This window comes from Vulpes vulpes, chromosome 1, assembly GCF_048418805.1.
Source record: "Vulpes vulpes isolate BD-2025 chromosome 1, VulVul3, whole genome shotgun sequence".
NCBI lineage: Eukaryota > Metazoa > Chordata > Mammalia > Carnivora > Canidae > Vulpes > Vulpes vulpes.
In genome coordinates, this window is record NC_132780.1 from 5,743,158 (window position 1) to 5,770,085 (window position 26,928).

Below are 26,928 nucleotides of genomic sequence, written 5' to 3' on the forward strand. Positions count from 1 at the left end.
AGTACTTTCTTCCTCATTCCTCCTTAGGGTATAAGCTGCAGGCTATAAAACTACTCTGAAGCTTCCGTGCTGAGCACCTTACCTGCCCTATCTCCAGCCTTCTAACAACTCAAGCCATATTTTGTTATGACTCCTATTTTACAAGCGGGGAACCTGCCACTTGCAGCCATCTGCTGGTTTGTGTGGCAGTGGGTTTCCTCAGTGTATCTGTATCAGAGGGTTCAGTGCAGAAAATGGAAACCTCCCAAGGCGTATGAAGTAGAGACAATATGAGCAATTTGGGTATAGCGAAGTTGGACATAGTATCGCACCTCTATTTCATTATATTCAACTCAGCATAAGCCAGCATTTTACAGGTTTCAATGCAGCTTTGCAATAGGGTTTTGCATTATCTTAAAAAAATATATCCAGGGTGCCTGGGTGCCTCGGGTGGTTGGGTGTCTGACTCTTGGTTTTGGCTCAGGTCACAGTCTTAGCACAGATGCTGCATGAGAATCTCTCCCTCTGCACCCACCCCCTTGCTCATGAGCGCTGGTGCTCTCTCTCTAATAAATAAAATCTTTAAAAAAATGTGTCTGGTATTGTCACCTTGAGCGGGGCAAGCACTGTGGTCTGAGCAGGGGCAGTGGGAGCGCAGACTGACAATGCAGACCACTGGGGCACTATTCATCTCTCCAGCTCTAATCTGCTGTTGTACTGGGGATCTAATAGGCCAGAGGTCCCATCTAAACAGCCACCCTACAGCAGCTCCCCACTCCAGGTGGCCTGACGGGAGTTCCAGACCAGTGTTATCTCCTGGGACATTGATGTAGCAGCCAAGTTTATTGGTTCCGGGGCTGTCACAGCTGGTGTGGCTGGTCCAGGGGCTGGCAGTGGAACAGTGGTTGGCAGCTTGATTATTGGCTCTGCCAAGAACCTGTCTCTCAAGCAGCAGCTCTTTGCCATTCTGGGCTTTGCCCTGACTGAGCCATGGGGCTCTTTGATGGTCTCCTTTGCCATCCTTTTTGCCATATGAGGCTCCATGGGGTTCACCTACCTGTCCCTGTTTCTTCAACTTCAGGCCATACCTGGTGTTAAAGTGTGCCAAGCTTTACAATTAAACATGTTTCTCTAAGAAAAAAACAAACAAAAAAACCAAACTGGTATTCAGCTAATAAAGACGAAAAGAAAATTAAAATATCAGCGTATTTTGCAACCCCTAATGAGTCTAAGCATGATGTCTGTGGCTACAAACATCACCAAAAGAGAGACAACCAAATATGTGCTTCCAGATGGAAGTACTCATCACTAGTCATGAAAAGTTTTACCAAAATAATCAAACCTGAATCTGATCAAGCTTCTAGATTCAACTTCTGATTCACAGGAATTTTAGAGGACAGTGGAACATGTTAAACTGCGTCACAGGAAACAACTGGAAAAAAAACTAGATTCTGGAAAACCCTACAAGAAAAATGACCTACATTTTCTTCAGTAAGTGCACTATTGATGCAGGAAAAATGGGAGGAGAGAGTTAGAGGAAGACCATATAGATTAAAAGAAATCTAAGAGATAAATATTTGGGGATGCCTGGGTGGCTCAGTAGTTGAGCGTCTGCCTTCGGCTCAGAGCGTGGTCCTGGAGTCCTGGGATCGAGTCCCACATTGGGATCCCTGCATGGAGCCTGCTTCTCCCTCTGCCTGTGTCTCTGCTTCTCTCTGTGTGTCTCTCATGAATAAATAAAGTCTTTTAAGATAAAAGATATATTTGGATCCTAAATGAAGCAAACTGCAAAAGGATTTGTTTTTAATTCAATTAACATAATGTATTACTAGTTTCAGAGGTAGAGTTCAGTGATTCATCAGTCTTCTCTGTAATACCCAGTGCTCATTACATCATTTGCTCTCCTCAATGACCATCACCCAGTTACCCCATTGCCCTCCCCACCTCCCCTTCAACAACTCTGTTCCCTATGATCAAGTCTCGCTCTTTGATTTTCTCTTATTTTTCTCTCCCTCTATGATCCTGTTTTGTTTCTTAAATTCCACATAAGAGATCATATAATTGTCTTTCTCCGATTGGCTTATTTCACTTAGCATAATACCCTCTAATTCCATCCACATCACTGTAAATGGAAATTTTTTTTGATGGCTGAGTAGTAGTCCATTGTATATATATACAACATCATCTTTATCCATTCATCTGCTGATGGACATCTGGGCTATTTCCATAGTTTGGCCATTGTGGACACTGCTGCTGTAACCATTGGGGTGCATGTGCCCCTTCGAATCACTGTGTTTGAATCCTTTGGTTAAATACCTAGTAGTGCAGTTGCTGGGTCGTAGGGTAGCTCTAGTTACAATTTGTATATTCTATTGATGAATTGACCCTTCTATCATTATATAATGACCTTTTTGTCTTGTTACAGTTTTTTACTTAAAAGGCTCTTTTGTCTGATACAAATATAGCTTATCTTCCTTTCTCCCTCTCTCCCCTTTCAGACTCTATTAAATATGTTGTTTTTTTTGTTTGTTTGTTTTTTATGATAGTCACACAGAGAGAGAGAGAGGCAGAGACACAGGCAGAGGGAGAAGCAGGCTCCATGCCAACGTGGGATTTGATCCCGGGTCTCTAGGATCGCGCCCTGGGCCAAAGGCAGGCGCCAAACCGCTGCGCCACCCAGGGATCCCTCCCCTTTCAGACTCTATTGCATGGTTTGTTTATCTTAATGGTATCCCATCGTTCCCTCAGGCTTTTTTCACTTTTTCATTCTTGATTCCACTTGATCCAGTCTGTTGTTGATGCTCTGTCTTACATTTTTCATTTCATTCATTGTATTCTTCAGCTCCAGAATTTCTTTTGGTACTTTTTAATGACTCCTGTTTTTTCCCTGATTTATTGAATTTCTTTCTGTGTTTCCTTGTAGCTCACTGAGCTTCCTTTACACAACTATTTTGAACCATCAAGCAAATTACAGGTATCTTTTCTTTGGGGTCAGTTTCTGGAAACTACCCGGTAGTATCATGTTTCCTTGATTTTTCGCGTTCCTTGAAGTCTTGCATTGTTGTGTTTGCATTTGTATAAGAAGCAGCCACCTTATCTAGTCTTACTGACTGGCTTCAGGCAAGGAATTCCTTCTATCAGCTTCCGTTAGGGATTCTGAGGCTTTCTCAGACTTTTTTTCTTGGATATACTTCTTGTTCCCTCGATGGGGGGTGGTGGATGCTTTTTAAGATCCTATGCAGAGCCCAACCAAGTGCTCACTGCCTCCCATGTGCTTTCCCTTGGGTTGTGCTGATCGCTCAAGTTTGTGTGCTTTCTCCCAGTCCCACTGGGTCAGCCGGCTTTCTGCACATGTGTACTAGCCACCTTCAAAAACTCTTACAGTCCTCGGGGGTGCACAGGGAGCCCGCCATGGGTGGGTGAGGCATGTGGAGCACTGGGATGCCCATGGATCAATTGAGGGGATCCACAGGCAAGGCATAGGCATTCTCCTTGATGTCTGCAATACGATTAGTAGGATCCCAGTCCCTTGGATGCGCCCCAAGACCCACAGCTGCCATTCTCCCAGCTGCTTCCTGACCCCTAGTTGTGTCGAATTTCTCTGCAGTGTATCCAGTTTGCACCACTGGTGTAATAGAACTTCTCTGCTGGGGACTCGTGGGTGTCCACAGAGGTTCTCCCTGAGTGGCTTTCAGAAACCATGTTATTTGGGGGAAAGAGGGTAGAAAAACTATTTCACCATTTGATAGATCACTCAACTTTTTCAAAGGTGCAAAACTATGCAGGAAAAATAGGTTTCTTCCTCACCTCTTCTAGCTATGAGCAGGGACTGCCACGACTGGTTTCTTGCGTCTCCTTCTGAAGGTAATTTATACATTTGCAAGGAGACCTTCCCTCCCACCTGCCCGTCCACTATCATAGCCTGTTATTCTGATGTTCTGAACCTTGCTTTTCTCCATTAACAATAGTATTTAACTGTCATTCCTTGTCAATCTGATATTCTTAAGCTTTTCAAATTGTATGACTAATACATGAATATATTCTGATTAAAAAAAAAAAAAAGGAAAACATTCCAGGAAAGGCAGTATACACACAGGGAAGCAGAACAGTGTAGTGGGTAAGGGGTTAGGCAATGGAGCCAGACTGTCTGGTTTCAAATTCAGGCTCTCCTGCTTACCAGCTGTGAGACTCTGAGCAAGTGGCTTGACGTCTCTGTGTCTGTTTCCTCATCTATAAAATGGAGTTAATGACACTTTCCTCATAGGGCCATTGTACAGATGAAATGAGATGCTACATGTAAGGTGTGTAGAATAGTGCCTGATACTATAGGTAGGATGTTTGGAACAGTGCCCGGTATGTTGGAAATGCTCCCTAAATATCAGCTGCTCTCAGCACATGGGTCTCCTTTCTGGAGGTCAGAGATAAGGAGGAAATATTCCTTCTAAATTTTTTTAAAATTGTTGTTGTTGTAAGAACACCTAACACAGGATCTCCTCTCTTAACAGATTTTTTTTTTTTTTTAGCTCACAATACAGTATTGTTAACTACAGGCACAATCTTGTACAGCAGATCTCTAGAACTTACTCATCTTGCATAACTGAAACTTTGTACCTACTGATTAGCAACTCCACATTTCCTCTCCCCGCCACCCCCCCCTCCGCCCCGCCCAGCACTGGCAACCACCATTCTACCCTCCGCTTGAATGAGTTTGACTATTATAGATAACTCAAATAAGTGGAGTTGTGCACTATTTGCCCTTCTGAGACTGGCTAGTTTCAGTTAGCATCATGTCTTCAAGGTTCCCTGATGTTGTCACATGTTACAGGAGCTCCTTTACTAAGGCTGAATCATATTCCATTGTGTGTATATACCATTTTCCCTCCATCAGGAATGTTCTTTCCTTCCTTTTACTGGCTGACCTCAGTCTCTTCCTCCAACTGGAAGCCTTCCTCTACACCCCAGGCTGGGTCACATGCCTCCTTTGAGCTGACACGTGCCCCTTTGTTTTCCCCCACTTTGGCCCTGATCACTCTGACCTGTGCTTCCTCTCTCAGTTCCCCGGGTCACTTTGCATCTCCTTGACTATATTGGGCTGTCATCCTCCGCTGAATGTCTGTCTTCCTATTCTCCTGTGAGCCTATGAAGGCAGGAACTCAGCTGTCCTGATCACCGCTGTTTTCCCAGCAAGGCCCCGCACAAGGTTGGGCATGACAAAACTCACGTGCACTGTGTCCTTGATGCTTAGTTCCGGCCTGATCACAGACTCGAGGTCAGTGAATTTGAGAAAAAACTAAAAAGCCCTTTTGACTACTCCACCCTAGCACCTTCCTCCTTGCTTCACTGCCTCACAGTGCGTCCTGGTCACCCCATGCCTTCTCTCTTTCCTCTCTCCTCCTCATCCTGCACTTGATGCTGGCCCCACCCAGCTCCGAAGTCCCCCTTTCTTGGGAGCCTGCACCTCCCCATGCATTTCAGGCCCTCTGATGCTCAGCTGACCCAGGGAGCATCTGAGTTTTAAGTTTGCTTATTACCCTAGTGCTCAGACTTCAGGTTGCAGACTGTCACTAGGTCTCTGTGCACTGCCATTGTTCTCTATCATCTTTTTTCTTTAATATTTATTTATTCATGAGAAAGAGAGAGAGAGACAGGCAGAGGGAGAAGCAGGCTCCATGCAGGGAACCTGACATGGGACTCTATCCCAGGTCTCCAGGATCACACCCTAGGCTGAAGGTGGCGCTAAACCCTGAGCCACCCGGGCTGCCCCTATCATCTTTTTTTTTTTTTTTTTTTAAAGATTTCATTTATTTATTCATGAGAGACACACAGAGAGAGGCAGAGGCAAAAGCAGGCTCCCTGCAGGGATCCTGATGCAGGGCTCGATTCCTGGACCCCGGGATCACAACCTGAGCCAAAAGCAGATGCTCAACCACTGAGCCACCCAGGTGCCCTATGTTCTTTATCATCTTTGTCAAAATGAATTTGGGAAGAAAACCTAACCTAGGAAGTATTCTTGCCAAAAAGAAAAAAGGAAACAAAAAAAAAAAGGATGAGCTAGAGCCCCATATGTGATGAATAAATTTCAAAAGCATAATGAAGGTGAAATGAAGGTGAAAAAAGTCCACTGCATGAGGATATATGAGGTGCACTTTATATAGAATTTACCTAAAAATCGAGAACTGTTCTATATATTGATGAACATGTGCATGTTCAAAATATGAAAGCATTTCGAGTGTGGGCCCCAAAAGGCTCACACACGTTTGAAAAGAAGCTCAAAACTGTTAGTAATAAGAGAAGTGAGGATTGAAATAATGGCAGTTATCACTACACGGAATTACTCTGACAAAAACTAGAAAGCTGGATAATGGCAAGCGTGAGTGGTGTTGGGAGGGTGCAGGAACCCTCACGAACTCTTGGTCTGAGTGTGGAAGGGTCAGCCATTGCGGAAAGCAACCTGGCACATACCTGTTCACGACCCAACAGTTCTCCCTAGAAGTCCCTGAGGGCCCTGCATGGGGGGTGCTCACAACTGTTTACAGTGGTAGTGGTCGGGGTTGGGGGGTATTGGAAGCAGCCTGAGTGTCCTCACTGGGGAGGAGATGGTACACTGTGGAGAGGGCATACCAGAGGGGCCCCGGGCAACCATGAGGAGCTGCACACTCTGGGTCCTAAAGCCTGTGCCAAGCGAGAAAAGCTTGAACACAGTCATGGGTATGTATATCAGAAAACACACCCTTGGGGCGCCTGGGTGGCCCCCCCGGCTAACGGTTCTACTCTTGGTTTCCACTCAGGTCGTGATCTCAGGGTCATGAGATGGAGCCCCACGGCGGGCTCAGCATGGAGTCAGCTTGAGGTTCTCCCTCTCTTTCTCTCTAAGAACAAATAAATCTCAAAAACAACAAAAAAGGAACAAAGAAAATACACAGAAAATGATGGTATCCGTCTTACAGGAGCACACCCAACTAGAAGGATACATACGGGCATATCAGTGTTTGCCAGCAGAGGGCACGGAGAGCGACTGGGATATGGAGTTATAAGGGAATAAGTCAAATTTAAGACAAGAGATATCTTGTGGAGAATAATGAGCTGAGGGTGTGAAATTAGCTCAACCCAGGGCACCTGGAATCCGAAAAAGAGCATGCAAGGGTTGTTGGAGGATGATGAGCCCCAAATGTAGTAATGAAGTTATCTCTGGGGTGCAATCGGGGGGCTTCAAATACCATCTGCAGTGTATGCCTCTTAAAAAAAAAAGAACAACGAATCTTAAGTGAATATAGAAAAAATAATTTGACAAAGCTGGTAGGGAGGATGTTGGTGTTTGTTACAGGTATTCTCTACGTTTTCCTAAATACTTTAAATATTTTATATTGAGATTTTTAGAAGACTTTCCTGTCACCACTGACCATGGGAAACAAAACACCTTGTCTTAAAAAGAAATACAATGAAAATATATTATTTGATTCTAGTCAGACACCGAGACCTCCTCTAAGCAAGGTGAGAGAGGTGTTTAGGACAGAGCATCGAACTACTGAGCCTTTCTGGTTGGCACCGTCGGGATCACAACTAAATCATTTTCCCATTAGCTGCCAGTTACATGGTTCATGCCATTTCCTTTCAAGTTCGTAGCCTAAAATAACCTCTTGTGCCCCCTTTGGAAAACACCCCTTTGGCACATCAAATATGTTTCTTTGGAAAGGCTTTACCCTCTTTAGAACACTTTGCAATTGGGGTGCCTGGGTGGCTCAGTGGTTGAGGTCAGGTCCTGGGATCAAGTCCCGCATCAGGCTCTCCACAAGGAGCCTGCTTCTCCCTCTGCCTGTGTCTCTGCCTCTCTCTGTGTCTCTCATGAATAAATAAATAAATACAATCTTTTACAAAAAGACGCTTTGAAAATAAGAATATATACATATAAGCAGAAAAGTGCACTTACTGTGACTGTACAGCCTGACAAATTTTCGCAATCTGAATACCCCATGTAAGCAGTGTCCAAATCAAGAAAGAGAAATCCCCTCTAGTCACCACGCCCCTAAGGATAACCACTCCCCTGGCTTTTATCCCCCTCAATTGGTCTTGCTTGTTTTAGAACTTTATTTCTAGAATGGTAAGGTTAGTCTTTTGAGTGTGGCTTTTATCATTTAGTGTAATGCTTTTGAAATTCATCTCTGTAGTTGCAAGTGCTAATAGTTCACTGCTTTTTATTGCTGAATAGTATCCCTTATATGCATATGGCATAATGGACTTACCCATTCTACTGGTAAGGAGCATTTGGGTGGTTTCCAGCTTGGGGCTAATATGAATACATTCAGAGCATTTGGTAGATACAGATGGGGGGATTCCCAGAGACAAATGGCTGGATTATAGGATAGTCCTAGGAGAGGCATCCGTCCTCTTTAGGAGATCTTGGCATTGTGATTTTTGTTTTTGTTTTCTTTTCATTTTTTTTTTTTTTTAAGAGAGAGCATGCAAGTAGGAGGACTTGATCCCATAACCCCAAGATCATGACCTGAACCAAAGTCAAGAGTTGGACACCCAACTGACTGTGCCACCCAGGCACCCCAGCATTGTGATCTTTTAAAGGAAATGATTAGTACTTCAAAATGTATTGATTGAAGACCAGCTTATATAATGAGAAGAAGGAATCATGAAAATTCAAATTTGACATCACACTAGAACAAAACAGATCCCTTTTATGACTGGTGACAGTAATGCCCCAATGATGATAACTTTTTGCTTTTACTAGACATTTTACACTTGCCCTTAGCCAAAAGGCTGAGACATATAACTCCCAACTATCAACAGTTACCAACTATTCGAAAATAAAAATATTTCATATTGTTAGCATGGCCCTATTATTAACCAAGGTATTTTAGCTAAAGCTCATAAAATTTACTTGACAGGTCATGTACATTATTATTTAAATTTTTCTATTAGTCCTTAACGTAAATGAAAATCAACAGAGAAAAACCATTTTAAATGTAAAGTGGATTGACTACAAACCAAATTACTCATTTTAATTTTAATCAGAACACATCTCCTGTATTTTATTACCAAGCCACTGTCTTAACACTGAAGCTTCCAGTTCCATTTGTTTGCCCACTTCACATGCACCGAGAGAGCTCCGGCTCAGAGAGAAAACGCGGTGCCTTGATGCTTGAGAGCTGAGGGAGGGAGGGAAGGGTCTCCCTGAGGACTGGGTGCCCCAAGCCGTTTTCACCTGAGGAAGCAGCCCTGTGACACTAGGGGGCACCATCGGGCGGAAAGTGGGCCTCTGGGGAGCGTTGCCGGCGCAGGTGGCCTCTTGCAGTCCACAGGGCCAGAGGACAGCCTTTGCAGACATCCGGGCCCTCGGTTCCCACTGCCACCGAGGACAGTCGTGTGATGATCCCCATCCTGCAGGTGGGCGAACGCACATAGCAAGTTGCGCAGCCCAAAGGAGGCCGAACTGGGATTTCAAGCTCGGTCTCTGATTCTGTGGCCTGAAGACATTTCCCACAGCTCCTGCTCTGACCCTGCTTTGTCCCTGTCCCTGGGGGGGGGGGGGCGGGGGTCGCCCACCCAGCCCCATCAGTGTGCCCTCTCTCTTTTCTAGCACGCTCTCTTCTTCCCCCCTCATACACTCACCTGGAGCTCTCCTCACCCACCTGCCTCAAGCAGGTCTCCCCTCAGCCTGCAGCCCATGTCCTCAGCCTCCTGAGCTGCCCTCCCTCCAGCCCCCACTCCTCCCCACCTCCTTGGCCTGGTCCAGCCCTGTCCTAGCCGCTGTGGTCCCTGTCCGGGCCTCCCCTTGGGCTCCCAGCCTCGGAGAGCACAAGACTGAAGTGCTGGGACTCAGGAGGCACCTGTGCCTCCAACTGGGGTCTCCCCCCCTCCCAGGAAGACCCTGGTCCTGAGGAGAGACAAGTGGGGCACTCACCCTCCCAAGCCACCCCCTCCACCGGCACAGCAGCCTGGGAACCAGGCCTCGGGCGCGTCATCCTGCTCATGTCGCCAGACACGAGCACAATCTTGAATTTCAGGTCTATAAATCACTTGGGTGTGTTGGGGGGGGGGGGGGCTCATAAAACTTCCTTGCTGGTCGGCCTGCTTGACCCCTGTCCCTCCTCCAGACACCTGCCCCCTCCTGGAGAGGCCGGAGGAGGCCTGGACTTATATAGGGGGCGCTGCTGTGGGAGGGGCTGGCCACGGAGGCGAGGACAGGGCAGGTGAGGAGCGGGCTCTGGGGTCTGCAGAGCAGGGGACCTGGGGCGCCCAGGCCAGTGACAGCCTGAGCCTTGGCCCTCCCTTCCGCCCGGTGGCCCCCCGCGGGGGTTGCAGGAGGATTCACTCGACCTGCCTGCTGTCGGGGCCCAGCGGGCAGCTGGGCCGGGAGGGAGGGTGCTGGGGCCCAAGGGGCTTCCCCCTCTGCCCGCCTCTCCCTGGCCTCATTCCTGCTTCTGGGCCCCGGGCAGGACTATGGCTTCTGCGGCGACAGAGGCCGAGAAGGGGTCTCCGGTCATGGTGGGACTGCTGGTGGTGGGCAACATCATAATTCTGGTGAGCCCCCCCCCCCCCCCCGTGCTGGGCGCCCAGCGGGCAGGAGGGGACAGCCCCGGGGTGGGGGCTGAGGTCCCAGGACACCCCCCACTCCCACTGCCACGGCCAACACTGCAGGCTGCCGGCTCAGAGCAGCCTGGATTCCAGTCCCAGCTCCGCCGCCCCCCAGCTCTGTAAGCGGGAGCGAGCCGCTCTACTTCTCTGCCTCCCCAACTATGTGGATCGTGTCCCCATCGTGGGGATTGTTAGTGGATTATTCCCCGGATGGCCCTCAGCTCAGAAACGGTGCTTGACAAATGCTATCCTCATTACCACGATTCTAGACATAAAGTGCCTGCTGGGGCCCAGGAGGCTCACAGTGATGAATATTAACCATAGCCACGTCTTTTCATTAATATTTAATTTTTTTTAAAATTTATGATAGTCACAGAGAGAGAGAGAGAGAGAGAGAGACAGGCAGAGGGAGAAGCAGAGGGAGAAGCAGGCTCCATGCACCGGGAGCCCGATGTGGGATTCGATCCCAGGTCTCCAGGATCGCGCCCTGGGCCAAAGGCAGGCGCTAAACCACTGCGCCACCCAGGGATCCCCAATATTTAATTTTTTAAAAACGTGCTATCTGTACATGGCTCTGGAGCCAGACAGCCTGGGTTCAAATCCCAGCTCTGCCACTTTCTCCCTGGGATCTGGGACCAGCAACACAATGTCTCTGGGCCCCAGTTTTCTCATCTGTAGATGGAGAGAAAAATAGGAGTGCGGATGAGTAATTGGATTAATGTGCTTAGACCAGAGCGGGGCGCATGTGGCTCCTGGCTGTGTTGGCCGGAACAGCAGCCGTGCCCTGGGCTGGTAACACGGAGCACCAGAGTGTCACTAGGACTGGCGCGGGGCGTGTGCACACCCAGTGCTCTGCGAGCATTTTGATTGTCGCCAAAGGTATCCACGGAGCAGCCTTCCTGTCTCCTTGCTCCTTGTCTCTCATCCCTAGGGGTGCCTAGATTTTTAGGGTCTCCAACGCTTCTTTAAGCAAATATACAAGCGCATAGGAAAGAGCACAGATACCCGTTTTCCTCCCTTTCTGTCCAAAATACAGCTCATTGCACATCCTGTTCTGTGCCTCCCAGTTTCTCCTGCTCACCTAGTCTGTGGGCCGCTCCACGTGAGTCCGCAGAGAGCCGCCCCGCCCTCTCCCACCACTGCAGAGCGCTCCCCCTGTGGCAGGCTGGTTCCTTCTCCGCGGTCACTCGGGAATAACCTTGTGGGTTTATGATCGTCGCCGTCCTGCGCGGGCAGGATTGGGTCGGAGGGTTGGCGCCTGTGTAGTTGTTCAGACCCTGGCCAGATGCCCCTGCTGGGGAGTAACAACACTATTGGAGGGAGGGCAGGGTGCCCGAGGGGCTCCTCTGTTCCAGTCATGTGCTCTGGGGCTTCGCATGTGGCATCTCCTTGGATCCTTAGAGCAACTGGCAGCTGGGGATGTTGGGGGTGGGGGGCAAGGGTCTTGCCGGGCCCCTTCCATTCTGGCCTCTGCCCAGCCCCAGCCCTCCAGCCCCATCTGCCCAGCCGCTCAGCCCCAGCCCCCCAGCTTCAGCCCCAGCCCCCCATCTGCCCAGCCCCAGCCGCTCAGCCCCAGCCCCCCAGCTTCAGCCCCAGCCCCCCAGCTGCCCAGCCCCAGCCGCCCAGCCCCTGCCCCAGCCCCCAGCCCCATCTGCCCAGCCCCAGCCCCCCCAGCCCCCCAGCCCCACCCCTGCTGATGCAAGGCGGCGCCCTCGCCTCCCAGGGCGCCCACCACCGAGGGCCGTGCAGGCTGGCAGGGCCCTCTCTAACCCGCCGCCCCGTGCAGCTGTCAGGCCTGGCCCTGTTCGCCGAGACGGTGTGGGTGACCGCTGACCAGTACCGCGTGTACCCACTGATGGGCGTCTCGGGCAAGGATGACGTCTTCGCTGGCGCCTGGATCGCCATCTTCTGCGGCTTCTCCTTCTTCGTGGTGGCCAGCTTTGGGGTGGGCGCAGCGCTGTGCCGCCGCCGGTCCATGATCGTCACGGTGAGGCCCCGGGAGGGCGCGGGCGGGCAGAGCCGGGGCAGCCGGGGCCACCGCAGCCCCCAGTGTGTCCCGCGGGGCGCCGTGCTTGGGCCTCACGCAGTCACTCTGTTTAATCTTGCCATAGCCCGGGAACGGGGCGCGGCTGCCACCCTCAATTTACAGAGAAAACTAGGGCACAGAGAGGAAGGGACGGATGCTCTGCCCAGGAGGACGGCTCCTGCGTGGCAGGCCTGGGATGCGTGGGGACCTCAGCTGGCTGGGCCGAGTCTGTGCTCGTGAGCTCTGTGGAAACAGCAGTAGCAGCACAGCTCCCCTAAGGGGTGCTCACTGCATTCTGAGTGCTCTGCACAGATCCGTGCGTTTATTCCTCACAACCCACCAGGAGATGCCAGCATCATCGCGAGCCCATTTGACAGAGTTGAAACTGAGGCTCAGGGAAGTGCACAGTGAGTGGGTGACAGAGCCAGGATTGATTGATTATTATTTTTAAATTTTTATTTATTTATTCATGAGAGACACACAGCAGAGGGAGAAGCAGGCTCCCTGTGGGGAACCTGATGTGGGACTCGATCCCAGGATCGCGACCTGAGCCAATGGCAGCCCCTCCACCACTGAGCCACTCAGGCGCCCCCAGAGCCAGGATTTAAACCTGAGCAGTTCAGCTTGAGCCTTCCCCTTATTTTCTGCCAGGAATAACCGCCACCACAAGAACCCACACTTGCCAAGGACCTCTCCTGTGCCTGGCACCGGGCTAAGCATCAGCCCCCTCGATGTCCCCAGCAGCCCTCTGATGTTGCTACTTCTCTACCCATTTACCAGACGGGAAAACCAAGGCTCAAAGGGGCCAAGGGCCTGGGGTGATAGAGAAGGCAGGAGTTCCAATCCTGGCCCCCCTGACACAGAGCCAACACTGTGATTCTTGTGCAATTTGGGGCCTTTTAGGTTACCAGGAGCAGCTGCTCATTCAATCAGCAAATGTTGACGGAGCAAGAACCAGGGGCCAAATCCTGCACAAGGGCACTGGGGTGATCCAGAGAGAAAACAGAAAAGCCCTTGCCCTGGGGGGAGGATGCTCCAACTGTGGACAGTGAGGAGGGAAGGGGGATCTGGAGCTGGGGAACGGGATGGGGTCACCTGCAGGCAGAGAAGGCGAAGGCCTGGAGACCTGAGGGAGGGAGCCCCGAGTCTGCAGGAAGAGCGTTCCTTGGGGAGGGAACAGCAAGAGCAAAGGCTCTGAAGCCAGAGAGCCCCCCCCAAAACGCCCCCCTCCCGCCAGCCAAGAGGGGGTGGGAGTGAGGGAGAGGCGATGAGGGCCGATGAGGGCCCGGTGAGGGTACAGAGGGCGGTGGGCACGCAGGATGGGGGCGAGAAAGGGAAGTGGGCCTGTCGGGGAGTCTCTCCAGCCTGGGGAAGGACTCTGACTTCATCGTAAGTAACATGGAGCCTTGGAAAGGCTCTTCTCTTTTTTTTTCTTTCTTTCGTGCATGCAATTCTTTGACATAAAAATTTAACCAAAGCCCTCAAAGCTCACCCCACTGGCAAAAAAAAAAAAAAATCTATGTCTGTGTCTGTTTCGCCTATTGGTTTGTCATTAACCAAGACACGGAATTTTTTTTTAAAAATTGCTATGGGAAACTGCAAACATAGAGTGAATGGCCTGAACCCGGCGTACCTATCACCTGGTTTCAACAATATCGACCGCAGACTGGCCAGCCTGCTCCCCTCTGCTCCACCCTCGGCCCGCATTCTTGTGTCTGGGGTATCTTGACGTGCATTCCAGACACCAAGTCATTTACCTGTAAATATTCGAGTGCACATTTCTCTGAGTGATAAGGATGTTTTTAGAGCAGCTGGGCCTGTTATGCTGCATCACCTCATCTCTTGGCAGAGGAGTTGGCACATCCACATTCCACCCCGCGTCGCTTTAAGGGAGACGGTGAGGGATGAGGAAAGAGATTTTTTTTTTTTTTTTTTTTTTATGCACAACCACCATGCCACCTGGTACACCCTACAAATTCACCCACGTTCCTTCGTGTCTATCTTCCAATACCTGCTCTGCGTTCTCGGGTTGTCTGAAGAGTGTCTTTTTTTTTTTTTTTTTCTACAGCAGACATTCATTTTACTGCATCCAGACCAATAATTAATTTCAGGCAATACTTTACATATTTTTATTGATTTCATTTTCCCCTAACATTTTATTATAAAAAATTTTCAAACATACAGAAAAGGCAAAAGCCTTGACCCCATCCCATCTCTCCCCAGTACCTGGTGCTCATGCTCATCGTCTACATCTTCGAGTGCGCCTCCTGCATCACGTCCTACACTCATCGCGACTATGTGAGCTGGGCAGAGACCAGGGGAGGGGCATGACCTGGGGGAAGGGTGGCAAGGGTCTGGGTCTGGGGGTGGAGTGGAGGTTGACCCCCTCCCGACCTAGTCCCACCTGGACCCTGTTCTACCTGGACCTCCGCAGATGGTGTCCAACCCATCCCTGATTACCAAGCAGATGTTGACCTTCTACAGTGCAGACACGGACCAGGGCCAGGAACTGACTCGCCTCTGGGACCGCATCATGATTGAGGTGGACGAGGGGGGTTGAGGGGGTGAGGGGGTGGGGAGAGCAGGGGCACCCATGGCTCTGGACCCCAGAAGTAGGAGGGGTCCCATTACACCCACTGGTAGATGATACCCAGTCCTGTGGTTCTTCTGGGAGGCGGGGCTAGTCATGGCCTCTTTCCAGAAGAGTTAGACCCAGAAAAGGGAATGTTACTTGCCCAATGTCACATGGCTGGTAAGCTGGGATCAAAATCTAACATCCTAGATCCACAGTCCCTACTCTCTCTCTTTTCTTTTTTAAGATTTTAAAAATTTATCCATGAGAGACACAAAGAGAGAGGCAGAGACACAGGCAGAGGGAAAAGCAGGCTCCATGCAGGGAGCCTGATGCAGGACTCGGTCCCAGGACCCCAGGATCGCGACCTGAGCCAAAGGCAGACGCTCAACCACTGAGCCACCCAGGCGTCCCTCAGAGCCCCTGCTCTTGACCATTGCAGATACTTTCTTAGGAATGAGGCTAATCATCATAATGAACATTTAATGAGCACTAACTTTTGTTGTTTAAATAAGCATTTTTAAAGCTTATTTAATCTACACAACCACCCCATAAGGGAGGTCAGCTTTTTAGCCATGAAGAAACCAAGGTGAAAGGTCGAGTGGCTTATACAAGGTCACATAGCTGGTAGGCCAGAGAACCGGAAGGATGCAAACCCAGGCCACCAGTTTCCAGAAGCCATATTCTTTTTTTTAAATCTTTTTTAATATTCACTTTTTTACTTATTTGAAAGAGTGAGAGAGAGAGCGTGTGCGTGGGTGTGTCGGGGGGGGCGTGAAGGAGCAGAGGGAGAGGGAGAGAGAGTCTCAAGCAGACACTCAGGGGATCCCTGGGTGGCACAGCGGTTTGGCACCTGCCTTTGGCCCAGGGCACGATCCTGGAGACCCGGGATCGAATCCCACGTCGGGCTCCCGGTGCATGGAGCCTGCTTCTCCCTCTGCCTGTGTCTCTGCCTCTCTCTCTCTCTCTGTGTGTGTGTGTGTGTGTGTGTGTGTGTGACTATCATAAATAAATAAAAATTAAAAAAAAAAAGCAGACACTCAGAGCCCAACGCAGGGCCTGACCCCACAACCCTGGTATCACGACTGGTCTCAACCTGAGCCGAAGCCAAGAGTCAGATGCCCAACTGACTGCACCCCCCAGGCACCCCCCAGAAGCCACCTTCTTAATTAAACCCAATGTGATATGGAACAAGAGAAGAATTCTGAAGACCCAGGGGACAGTGAGGTCCCAGTTTGGTTCAAGTCCCACAGCTAGCCAGGACTGGAACTCATATTTGAAGGAGCCTATGTTCTCATCATTCGGAGCTACCAATTAAAACACCCGCAGGGGCCAGAAGAAGCCAGACATCCTTCTTTTGGTGTCATTTACCTCAAATTTGGTTGAGAGCTAATTCAAAAGAATTTTAGAATGAGTCACAAGTGTGGGTTTGACCCCCATTGGGGGCAGCCAGTGTGGCTCAGTGGTTTAGCACCGCCTTGGGCCCAGGGTGTGATCCTGGAGACCTTGGATCTAGTCCCACGTTGGGCTCCCTGCATGGAGCCTGCTTCTCCCTCTGCCTGTGTCTCTGCCTCTCTCTCTCTCTCTGTATCTCTCATGAATAAATAAATAATAAAATCTTAAAAAAAGATAAACAAAGCCCCCATCAGCCTCTAGGTGCCCGGCAGTATCTTCTGCTCCCGGTTCACACACAAGACACTGCCCGCCCCCCAACTTCGAGGCCCAGGCCCGGATGGGGGTTGGTTAGTGAAGTCGGGTCCAGCTGGCCCTTCCTCCGTCGGTGACCTCAGGTGAGTGGCTGTCCTCTCTGAGCCAGGGCCTGCCTCACCCCTGCCTTTCTCTCCAGCAAGAGTGCTGTGGCACGTCTGGTCCCATGGACTGGGTGAACTTCACGTCAGCCTTCCGGGCAGCCACCCCGGAGGTGGTGTTCCCCTGGCCTCCGCTGTGCTGTCGGCGGAATGGCAACTTCATCCCCCTCAATGAAGAGGGCTGCCGCCTGGGTCACACGGACTACCTGTTCACCAAGGTGCGTCCCTGCCCCCGCTCACCTGTCTGTGCATCAGTCTGTCCCGCCCCCTCTGGTTCTTTATCTCTTCCTCCCACTTTCTTCTCCTCCTCCCCACTCTGGCTTCTTCCTTTCTCCCCCTCCCTCTGGCAGTCTCCGCCCTCTCCCCATCTGTCCCTCCCTCCCTGCAAGCCCGGGGGAGGCACAGGGTCTGTGTGATCCGGAGCTGGCACCTGCCACTTTTTCTCAGGTTGTCTGGGAATAAGGGCAACAGGAATCCCAGCAAGGGCACAACAGCCACAACAGCCGATGTTTATTGAGCCTCTACGCTGTACAGGGTCAAAGCTTACAATGATCCCATTTTAAGGAAGGTGAAACTGAGTTCACCTGCCAGTGAGGGATGGAGCTGGGACTGGATTTGAGTCAGGCCCCAGGTAGGCGCTTTAGTGCAAGGTGCAGCAGAGGCAGAGCCAGGAAGCGAGGGGGTGAGGACCTCTTCCCATGCCCTGTGGGCTTGTGGCTGCCTCAGGGCCCTGCAGCCTCACATCTTTTTTTTTTTTTTTTTTTTAATGAGAGAGAGAGGCAGAGACATAGGCAGAGAGGGAGAAGCAAGCTCCCCATGGGGAGCCTGATGTGGGACTAGATCCCAGGACCTTGGGATCACACCCTGAGCCAAAGGCAGAGACTCAACCGCTGAGCCACCCAAGTGACCCAGCCTCACGTCTTAGATCAAGTGTCAGGAGAGGGGAGCCTGCACCTGCACCTGCACTGACTGTCCTCGCCGCCAGTGCGTGCAGGGCGTCATTTCACGGACTCCCCACGATTCGAACCGGAGGCCAGCGCTGTTGAGATCGTCACTTGGAGATCATCACTTCACGGCTGGGCAAAATGAGGCTCAGGGAGTCAGAACCATTCCTAGGTGCCATAGCTAATGAGTGGCCGAGCTGGAGCGCAGCCCCGGACTCCAGGCCGCACACCTGAGCCTGGGTTCTGAGCCGCTTCCCAGTCCAGGCAGGGGCCTGCTCTGAGGCTCGGGCCCCACTCGGCCTCATTCCTAAATGGGGAGGTATCAAACCTGCCCGGATCCTAAAGGAAGGTAGATTTCGAACCCTTGGAACTTGGGGGGCAGCATGGAAAGCCAGCTCTAAACCAAGTGGCCCTCAGGCTGTCCTAGCCACCCCCCTCCTGGGCACCTCCTCGGGTGGGGCTGGGGGTCAGCATCACATCCCCGGCTCCCCAGAACCATTCTGGGCGGTGACACCACCACAATCCCCGCTGCACGGGTGAGAAAACCAAGGCTGGGGAAGGAAGTGACCTTCGGAAGGGCACACCCTGACTCCCCTTCAGTGCTAGCCGGGGCATTTCCTCAGACCACCGTGTTCCCCCTGCGCAGGGCTGCTTCGAGCACATCGGCCACGCCATCGACAGCTACACGTGGGGTATCTCGTGGTTTGGGTTTGCCATCCTCATGTGGACGGTGAGAGGCGGGGAGCCTGCGGGCTAGGTGGGGTGTGGGTGCGGGTGCGGAGCTGGAGCGCCCCTCACCTGACTGCCTCCTCATCCAGCTCCCCGTGATGCTGATAGCTATGTACTTCTACACCACCTTGTGAGGAACAAGAAGGGAAGGCCACCTGCACGCCTCGACCACCTCCTCCTCCTCCTCTTCCTCCTCCTCCTCCTGTGCCCGTTTCCTCACCTCTCCCCTTACCACCTCCCTCAACCATCCCTCACTCCCCTCTGAAGAACTTTCACCAGCTTTCTGAGCCCTGCCAGGACTTGGACATGTGTACATGGACCCCTAGCCCTTGACCTCATTTCACTTTGCTGATTCCTGGCCCATCTTTCAGCATCAACTTAAAGTCCTGCCCTCAGGGACCCTTCCCGGATCCCACTACCCCATCCCCAAGGCCTCTCTTGTAGCTCCCCGAGCGCCTCCTGCATGGTTGGCACTTCTGCTAAATAGTTCGTGATTGTTGATTCTCCCGTAGACTGTGACTGCCATGAGGGGAGGGACAAGCTCTGTCCCGGCCACTGTATTGTCCCCGGCAGAGGGACAAGCATCGATAGTCAATAAATACTGGTTGAATGAATTAATTCGTTTTCTTCTGGGCCGAAGGCAAACGCACAAGAACTCTTCCGACGGAAGTGGCTGAAACCTGACGGGCCCTGATTGAAACATAACAAGGAGTTTCTTGGCTTGTGTAACTGACTCAATTATTGCTGGCTTCAGGCATGTCTGGATCCAGGAGCTCAATCTGTTCCCAGGAAACCTGCTTCATTCTCAGACAGGATTTTTCTGGCAACATCAGACTTACATCTTTATAGCTAAGCCACGTAGCAGTAAGAGAGGCCCCTCTCCCGACAACTGGAGCCAAGGTCGGGGATTCAATCTCATTGTCTTAGTTTAGAGTCTAGGCCCATCCTTTGGTTGGGGAAGGGAGGGTACCTGAATTACTACTGCTGCTAAGGATGGTGTTGGGAAGTGGGATGATTTGTCAAAGGAAAATTAGAGCGCAGGGCTGTTGGGCTGCTACAGGTGGCAGGTAGCCTCCTCCTAGGGGCTGTAACTTCCAGCAAGTTCTCTAGTGGGTGCATGACAGACAGTAAACACTCTAGGCATCTCATCCTCATGAGTGTCCCCCCTCAAGCAGGCCAACCTCTGTCTGTTTTATAGCAGTTAGGACCTGCCAAGAGGGCCTGGCTTCCTTCCCCACCAAATGACATTTCCCAGGGTCCTCATTTACTCCACTGGTCTGCCGATGGTCTGCAAACGCTGAATTCAGATATTACCTTTTTTTAAAAATATATTTTTATTTATTTTTAAAAAGATTTTATTTATTCATTTGAGAGAGAGAGACAGAGATAGTGAGAGAGAGCACGAGTGGAGAGAAGAGAGAGAAGCAGGCTCCCCGCTGAGCAGGGAGCCCGATCCAGGGACTCCATCCCAGGGCCCTGGGATCATGACCTGAGCCAAAGGGACACTTAACCGACTGAGCCACCCAGGCATCCCTTAAAATACACTTTAAAAAACCTGTAATGGTCAAAGAGGTTTTTTTGTTAGGGTGAAAAACTGGAAACATCCATCAGCAGGGGGTGGGTTGTACAACTCATGTTATATCCTTGGACTGGATTTCTTGTGGCTATTTAAGAAGACAGAGCTATGTGAGCCAATGTAAAAAGATGTCATAATGGTATAAATAATTGGAAAGTATATATAAGGATGTTCATTTTAGTGACCTAAATGAGCCTCTGTAGCGGAATGGTTAAGTTAGTTGTGCTATGTCTATAGTCTAGAATACCACACAGTGGTAAAATATAATGCTTTAACATGGAAAAATCTCCAAGAAATGCAGAGGAGAAAAACTTGCAAACCACAGACAGTACTTTTATTCCTATAGCTACATATTCAGGGCTGGTCTTTTCTTTTTAAAGAAATGGGTCAATGTTCTTAGAATAATGTCTAAAAGAGTGGAAAAAAATACTTTAAAAACTCCAAGATCAGGGACGCCTGGGTGGCTCAGTGGTTGAGCGTCTGCCTTTGGCTCAAGTCATGATCCCGGGGTCCCAGGATCAAGTCCCGCATTGGGTTCCCCACAGGGAGCCTGCTTCTCCCTCTGCCTGTGTCTCTGCCTCTCTCTGTCTCTCATGAATAAATAAAGAAAACCTTAAAAATAAAAAACCCTCCAAGATCATTTGTAACCCTTCTGCTTAAAGATTATAAAAATTTAGAAATGGAAGCATCCCACGTTTCGTTCCCTGGTAAATCACATCCCCTCCCCAAATCTGGCCCACTCCCCCTCGATAATTGCTATCAACACATGATGAATGTCCCTTATGGCTTTTCAAAAGTTTATATCAACACATCTCTAGATATTTACATAAGTGCACACACATGTTTCACAGAATCATGCTTTAAAATATTGTGTTGTAACTTGCTTTCTTCACTTAACTATATGTTATGGTCACTTTCCATGTCAGTATTTATGAATTCATCTTTTTTTTTTTTTTAACTTTTGCAATCCATTCCAGGGTATAGATGCATCACAGATCATCTTGAACAAGGCAAGAAGCAGAACAGGATACATAAGCGAGCTCATTTTTATAAAAATCATTTAACAATTAAGTTATATAAAAATTTAAAAATTATATATATATATGTGTGTGTGTATATGCACACGTATATATATGTATTCCCCACGAAGAACTCCTTTGAGGAGAGGAGCAGAATGGAGGGCTGAGAAGAGGAAGGTCTACACACCACACATAACTTTATAATATTTGAAAAACTTTTTACAAAGGTGGTTTTTTTTCAAAAACAGGAAAAGTGGTTTCACGATACTGAGCAACATATAGCTTTACTTTGCAAGCCAGAATTTTAAAACATCATGTAGATGTGATATACATCATATTTTATTTTAAAATTCTTTTCAAGCTTTTGTTTATTTATTTTAGCAAAAGAGAACGAGCAAGTGGGAGGAGGAGTAGAGGGAGAGGGACAAGCAGACTCCACATGGAGTGCAGAGCCTGACATGGGGCTCGATCCCACCACCCTGAGATCATGACCTGAGCCGAAATCAAGAGTTAGACACCTTAACCTACTGAGCCACCCAGACCCCTACACACCGTATTTTAACACATAAGAGCTGCTCCGGGCTAACTGACCTAACTGGCTTTCCTAGAGGCCCTGGGATGAAAATCTCCATCACCCTGTGCACATATTTGACTGCCTCATAAACATGTCAAGGAAAGGGGGTGATTCTGGCCTAATCTGCTTTTAAATTCGGGTGTGCCCTCATAAGCAAGTTCACAGTGACCTTGTCTGTGACTCAGACTCTCTGAGGGAGGCCAAGGGGCAGCACCAGGTTCTCACAACCCCCAATGCACTCTCTGAGCCTCAGTGTGCCTCTCTGTGAAATGGGGGTTCTAACAGTCCCCGCTTCAGGGCCCCATTCATTCTAAGAGCTCAGGAACTAACAGACCTTTTTATTGTGAATCAGGAATTTTCTCAGTCCTGTGTAATCAGGATCGGGTGCAGAAATCCACCATCTGCGGGGCACCTGGGTGGCTCAGTGGTTGAGGTCTGCCTTTGGCTTGGGTCATGATCTTGGGGTCCTGGGATTGAGTCCCGCATCCAGCTCCCCACGGGGAGCCTGCTTCTTTCCCATCTGCCTATGTCTCTGCCTCTCTCCTCTGTCTCTCATGAATAAATAAATCAAATTAAAAAAAAAAAAAAGAAATACTATCACAGCTCAGGCTGTGTGAGTCCCAATTTCAAATATTTGGGGCTCCATCATGCCCAGTGTTCAGAAGCTGATTCATCAAGGTGACTCCTGTACTTGTGCTGCTTTAAAGAGTGAGGTCATACTTGAAAATACTTCGTGCTTTCGCTGAGGGATGTCCAACCCAAGGGCTGAGCATACATTAGACTTAATATACTTTTCATTGGAGAGTTTTTAAAGAGTGTTTGTGGAATTAATGGAGGCTGGTATTCATAAAATCAGTTTTTCCCTTAAAAATCACATTTCAAAAGAGTACTTAAGTCATACATGGGAAAATACTTGGGAAATTATTCGATGCAAAAAGATTACAAAAGAGCATGCTCAGTACAATCACTTTTCTGATAAAAATATAAATATGTGTACATTAGCATTAGGCTTGTAAAACAAAGTCCCCCAAAGCTTATCACTGGTTATTAAGGAAGAGGTGATATTTGCAGGGGATTCCCATTTCACTCTTTGGGCATTTTTGTATTTTCCAAATAGTCTATGATGATTATTGCTGTCTGCCAAAAACAATAAATAAATGTTAACAAAAATATCACCGTGAGACATGAGATGGGCATCCAGGAAAGAATGAGTCTGCTAAATATTTTCAAATGTTACCTGAGCAGTTAAAACAGGTCAGGCCTTGCCAAACGCTGGGGCCTGGGGGTTGAGCTGGCCTCTGAGAGGGCAGGTAGGCAGGCTTCCACCTCTGTCCCATATCTGCCACCACCTTCCTTGGCTCCATCTGGTCACATACCTGCAAGAATATGGCTCATTCAGCTGGACTGGTAGCAGTGTGGCCTCAGCCAGCAGAACGGGTAGGTCTGCCCTGGCCCCTCCACTCTGATGCCCACTCCTGTGGGTGAGAGGGAAACTGAGAGATGAGGGCCAGGAGTTCACAAATCTGTTGCAACCTGTAGCTTCCCTGTCACTTCTCTGGCTCTCCTCTCCTGCTAAGCTTTGTTTCCTGGCAGTAATTAAAACCTTCTGCCACTGCCATAGCTGCTGCTGCTGCTGCTACTGGAACCATCACAGCCACCTTGGTTTCGTGGTTTGGCAAAGTATTGGCCTCCACCACCATAGGGGCCAGAGCTTCTGCCTCCAAAACTTCCTCCTTTCATGGGTCCAAAATTTGAGGATTGATTGCTGTAATTGCCACAATCGTTATAGCTTCCGCCACCTCCAAAGTTGCTTCCGTCATTACCAAATCCATGATAGCCATCCCCACTGCCACCGTATCCACCACCACCTCGACTGCCACCGAAGCCACCTCGACCACCGAAGTTCCCTCCACGACCAAAGTTGTCATTCCCACCAAAACCACCTCCATGACCACCACCAAAGTTTCCAGAACCGCTTCGGCCTCTTTGGCTGGACCAAGCACTAGCCATCTCTTGCTTCGATAGGGCTTTCCTTACTCCACAGTTGTGGCCATTCACAGTGTGGTATTTTTGAATGACAATCTTGTCTACAGAGTGGTGGTCGTCAAAGGTCACAGAAGCAAAACCTCTCTTTTTGCCACTGCCTCGGTCAGTCATGATCTCAATCACTTCAATTTTCCCATATTGTTCAAAATAATCTCTTAGATGATGTTCTTCAGTGTCTTCTTTGATGCCACCAACAAAAATCTTTTTCACAGTTAAGTGGGCACCAGGTCTTTGAGAATCTTCTCGGGAGCCCTCTTTGATTCCACGACTCTTCCATCCACCTTGTGCGGCCTTGAGTTCATGGCCGCGTCCACCTCCTCCACCTCCTCCTGGGTGGCCTAGGTGACCAACCCAAGGCCTCTGGAGCGCTTGGTGTTGGGGTCTCTCATTACCACACAGTCCAGAAGCATCCCCCATTGCTTAAATGGCTCCTCAGACTCTCATCGGTTGTTTTGAAGCTCGAACCTTCGATGAAGAGCTTCTGCAGCTGCTCGGGCTCTTTGGGAGACTCTTAGACATGACGGCGGTGGGAGGGGAGACTTTAATGATGCTTACTTGGGGATGTCCAGGGGCAGAAAGGAGTAATCTAACGAACGTATCTCCAATTTCTTGGTTTTGATTAATGTATCATGGCTGTGTAGTATTGGGGGAAACTGGGTGAACGGGGCACAAGAATTCTCTGTACTGTCTTTGCAACTTTTCCGCAAATCTAAAATTCTTCCAAAATAAAGTTTATTTGAAAAAACTGAACGGGGGATCCCTGGGTGATGCAGTGGTTTGGCACCTGCCTTTGGCCCAGGGCGCGATCCTGGAGACCCGGAATCGAATCCCACGTCGGGCTCCCGGTGCATGGAGCCTGCTTCTCCCTCTGCCTGTGTCTCTGCCTCTCTCTCTCTCTCTCTGTGACTATCATAAATAAAGAAAAAAAATATTAAAAAAAAAACCTGAACGTATGCTTCTATATATGTAGGACTCTAAAAAGGAGACAAAAATAGCAAAGGTGGTGTATGCATGGGCAATGTCCTTTTATTTTTATGAGTAATTTTCCTTAATTCGGGAATGGTTATCTACTCTGACAACTGGTGGGTATTTTAAAAATAATTTATACTCATGCTTGCATCATGATTTTTTCAGAGTATCTAACTGACCGGTGTCATTATTTGACATTTTTTATCTGATGGCATAATTTCAAAATGTCTTCAGCATGGACTGCAGAAAGAAATGACACATGGCTGAGGACTGAGTGAAAATTAGGAAGCAGGGCAATTCACTAGAAACCAACCCATAAAATGTTCATGTCACCAAATGGCCAACTCACTGAATTTACCAAAAATTCTTTTTTTTTTTTTTACCAAAAATTCTTTTGCCAGTATTAATGTACATAGTTTAACACATTGTAGAGAAATGAGTTTTTAGTGGTCGTTGCCTCCGAACTGAGCTCAGAGTCCAGCATCAGAGACAGCAGGCAACAGGAAACAGACTTCCTAAAAGGGGTCTGGAGGCAGGAACAGCTTTCAGGAAAATCCGGCCACTGAGGCTGCTGATTCCCCAGTGTGGCCTTGCTTATTCTGGGTTAGGGGTGAGCACCAACAGTCTAATGTGGGTTAACCTCTCTTAAATGGAAAAGCTTACACTGTTACAGGAACTCTTCCAGAATGGTGATGTGGAGTCCTGGGTATTCAAGGCGCTGTAGAATAATAAGACCTAAATTGTCCAGATCCACTGAGAACCAGTCTTATGCAGACAATTTCATGGATACCTGTAAGCCCCAGGGACTGGGGCCCGGAAGCTATGTTGGTGAGACAAGTTGCATCTGCCCCTGTCCTAGGTGGTAAAATTGTGAATGTCTTTCCGGTAAAATGACTCATTCAAATATTTATTGCTTGCCTAACATGGGCACACACCTCACATGGGCACTGTTTTAGATCTGGAGGCCCAGCTGGGAGCAAATCAGACCTCAATCTCTCCCTTTATAAAAGCTTACCTTTTGGAAGAGAAGATCAAGAAAACCAAGAAGGGAAATATATATATAATATATTTATTTTAATATTTGTAAATATATAAATATATTTATGTAAAAATATATTTTATATATTTTAAATATTTTATATATATTTCTATAAAAATTATATATATATAGGAGGAAATTAGTGCGAGGGGAAAAAAATGTAAAAATAAAAATTTAAAACTAGCAGTGAAGAGAGGCAAGCAATTTTAGCACCACATCCACATCCTGTCTGGATGTCTGAATTTCCAGAAGTGGCAAGGTCCCTCCTCTGGATTATGTCCCATTGTCCCAGCATGGTGTGTCGGGGTTGGAGAGAGCTCTGACTGCCCATCCCTGGGGCACACGCCTGGCTTGGAACAGAGATGGATTCGGCTCCACGCGATGGGCCTGGCCTGCCAGGGGGGACAGTTTGGCTGCCCAGAAGGCCTCAGGCTCTGAGCCTAGGGAAGAAGGAACAGAGACCCTGGGAGCAGAAAGGACCACTCTCCTCTCTCCCCACAAACTTTCTCCTGATGATTCAGAAATAAATGACACAAAGTGCTCTGAGAATTCAGTGTTAGCCGTTATCATGGCTATAATTTTTATTAGTATTTGAGGACCCCACTACTCACTGCGCCAGCTATCCATTTGTTGCGCCTTAATTTCAGGATTTATCATCCGGCATGAGGTTAGGCCTTGTCAGTAGGGGGCGCTGGAGGGACACTGCAAGGGAGGGGCTTCTCTCCAGCTTGCAGGGCTTTGTTCTTGTTCCTACTGGCCCTGACCAGCAGGTGGCTGTTACTCTTCACATTGGAGCTGGCCACTCCAACACCTTCTTGAGCCCAGCTAGGAACGCGCCATTTAGCCCAAGTAAGAGATGTTTTGAAAATACGAAATAGAATCATGATTTCTCCCCTTAACTGCCTTTTCAGATGCCCTGCAAATGGAAATAGGAAGATGCAAACCAGAGCAAGTGTTTTTTGTTTTTTTTTTCAAGAGCCATTTCCAGTCCTATTGGGGGGGAAAAATTATCAAAAGATCATCCCTGGCATTAAAGTTCATCTCATAAAAATTCATCCAGAAG

General features: G+C 49.0%; 1 protein-coding gene and 1 pseudogene across 1 annotated transcript; both read left to right on the plus strand.

Moving 5' to 3' along the window:
* The first annotated feature begins 218 nt into the window (after window positions 1-218).
* LOC112928544 (ATP synthase F(0) complex subunit C1, mitochondrial pseudogene) lies at window positions 219-1,171 on the plus strand (annotated as a pseudogene).
* Window positions 1,172-9,582: 8,411 nt separating this feature from the next.
* UPK1A (uroplakin 1A) lies at window positions 9,583-19,256 on the plus strand. The gene is made up of 7 exons (XM_026010390.2): window positions 9,583-10,509; window positions 12,350-12,550; window positions 14,813-14,887; window positions 15,024-15,131; window positions 17,008-17,187; window positions 18,560-18,643; window positions 18,732-19,256. The coding sequence occupies exons 1-7, from the start codon at window positions 10,429-10,431 to the stop codon at window positions 18,774-18,776; spliced, it is 774 nt and encodes a 257-aa protein (XP_025866175.1). The 5' UTR covers window positions 9,583-10,428; the 3' UTR covers window positions 18,777-19,256.
* Window positions 19,257-26,928: the final 7,672 nt, after the last annotated feature.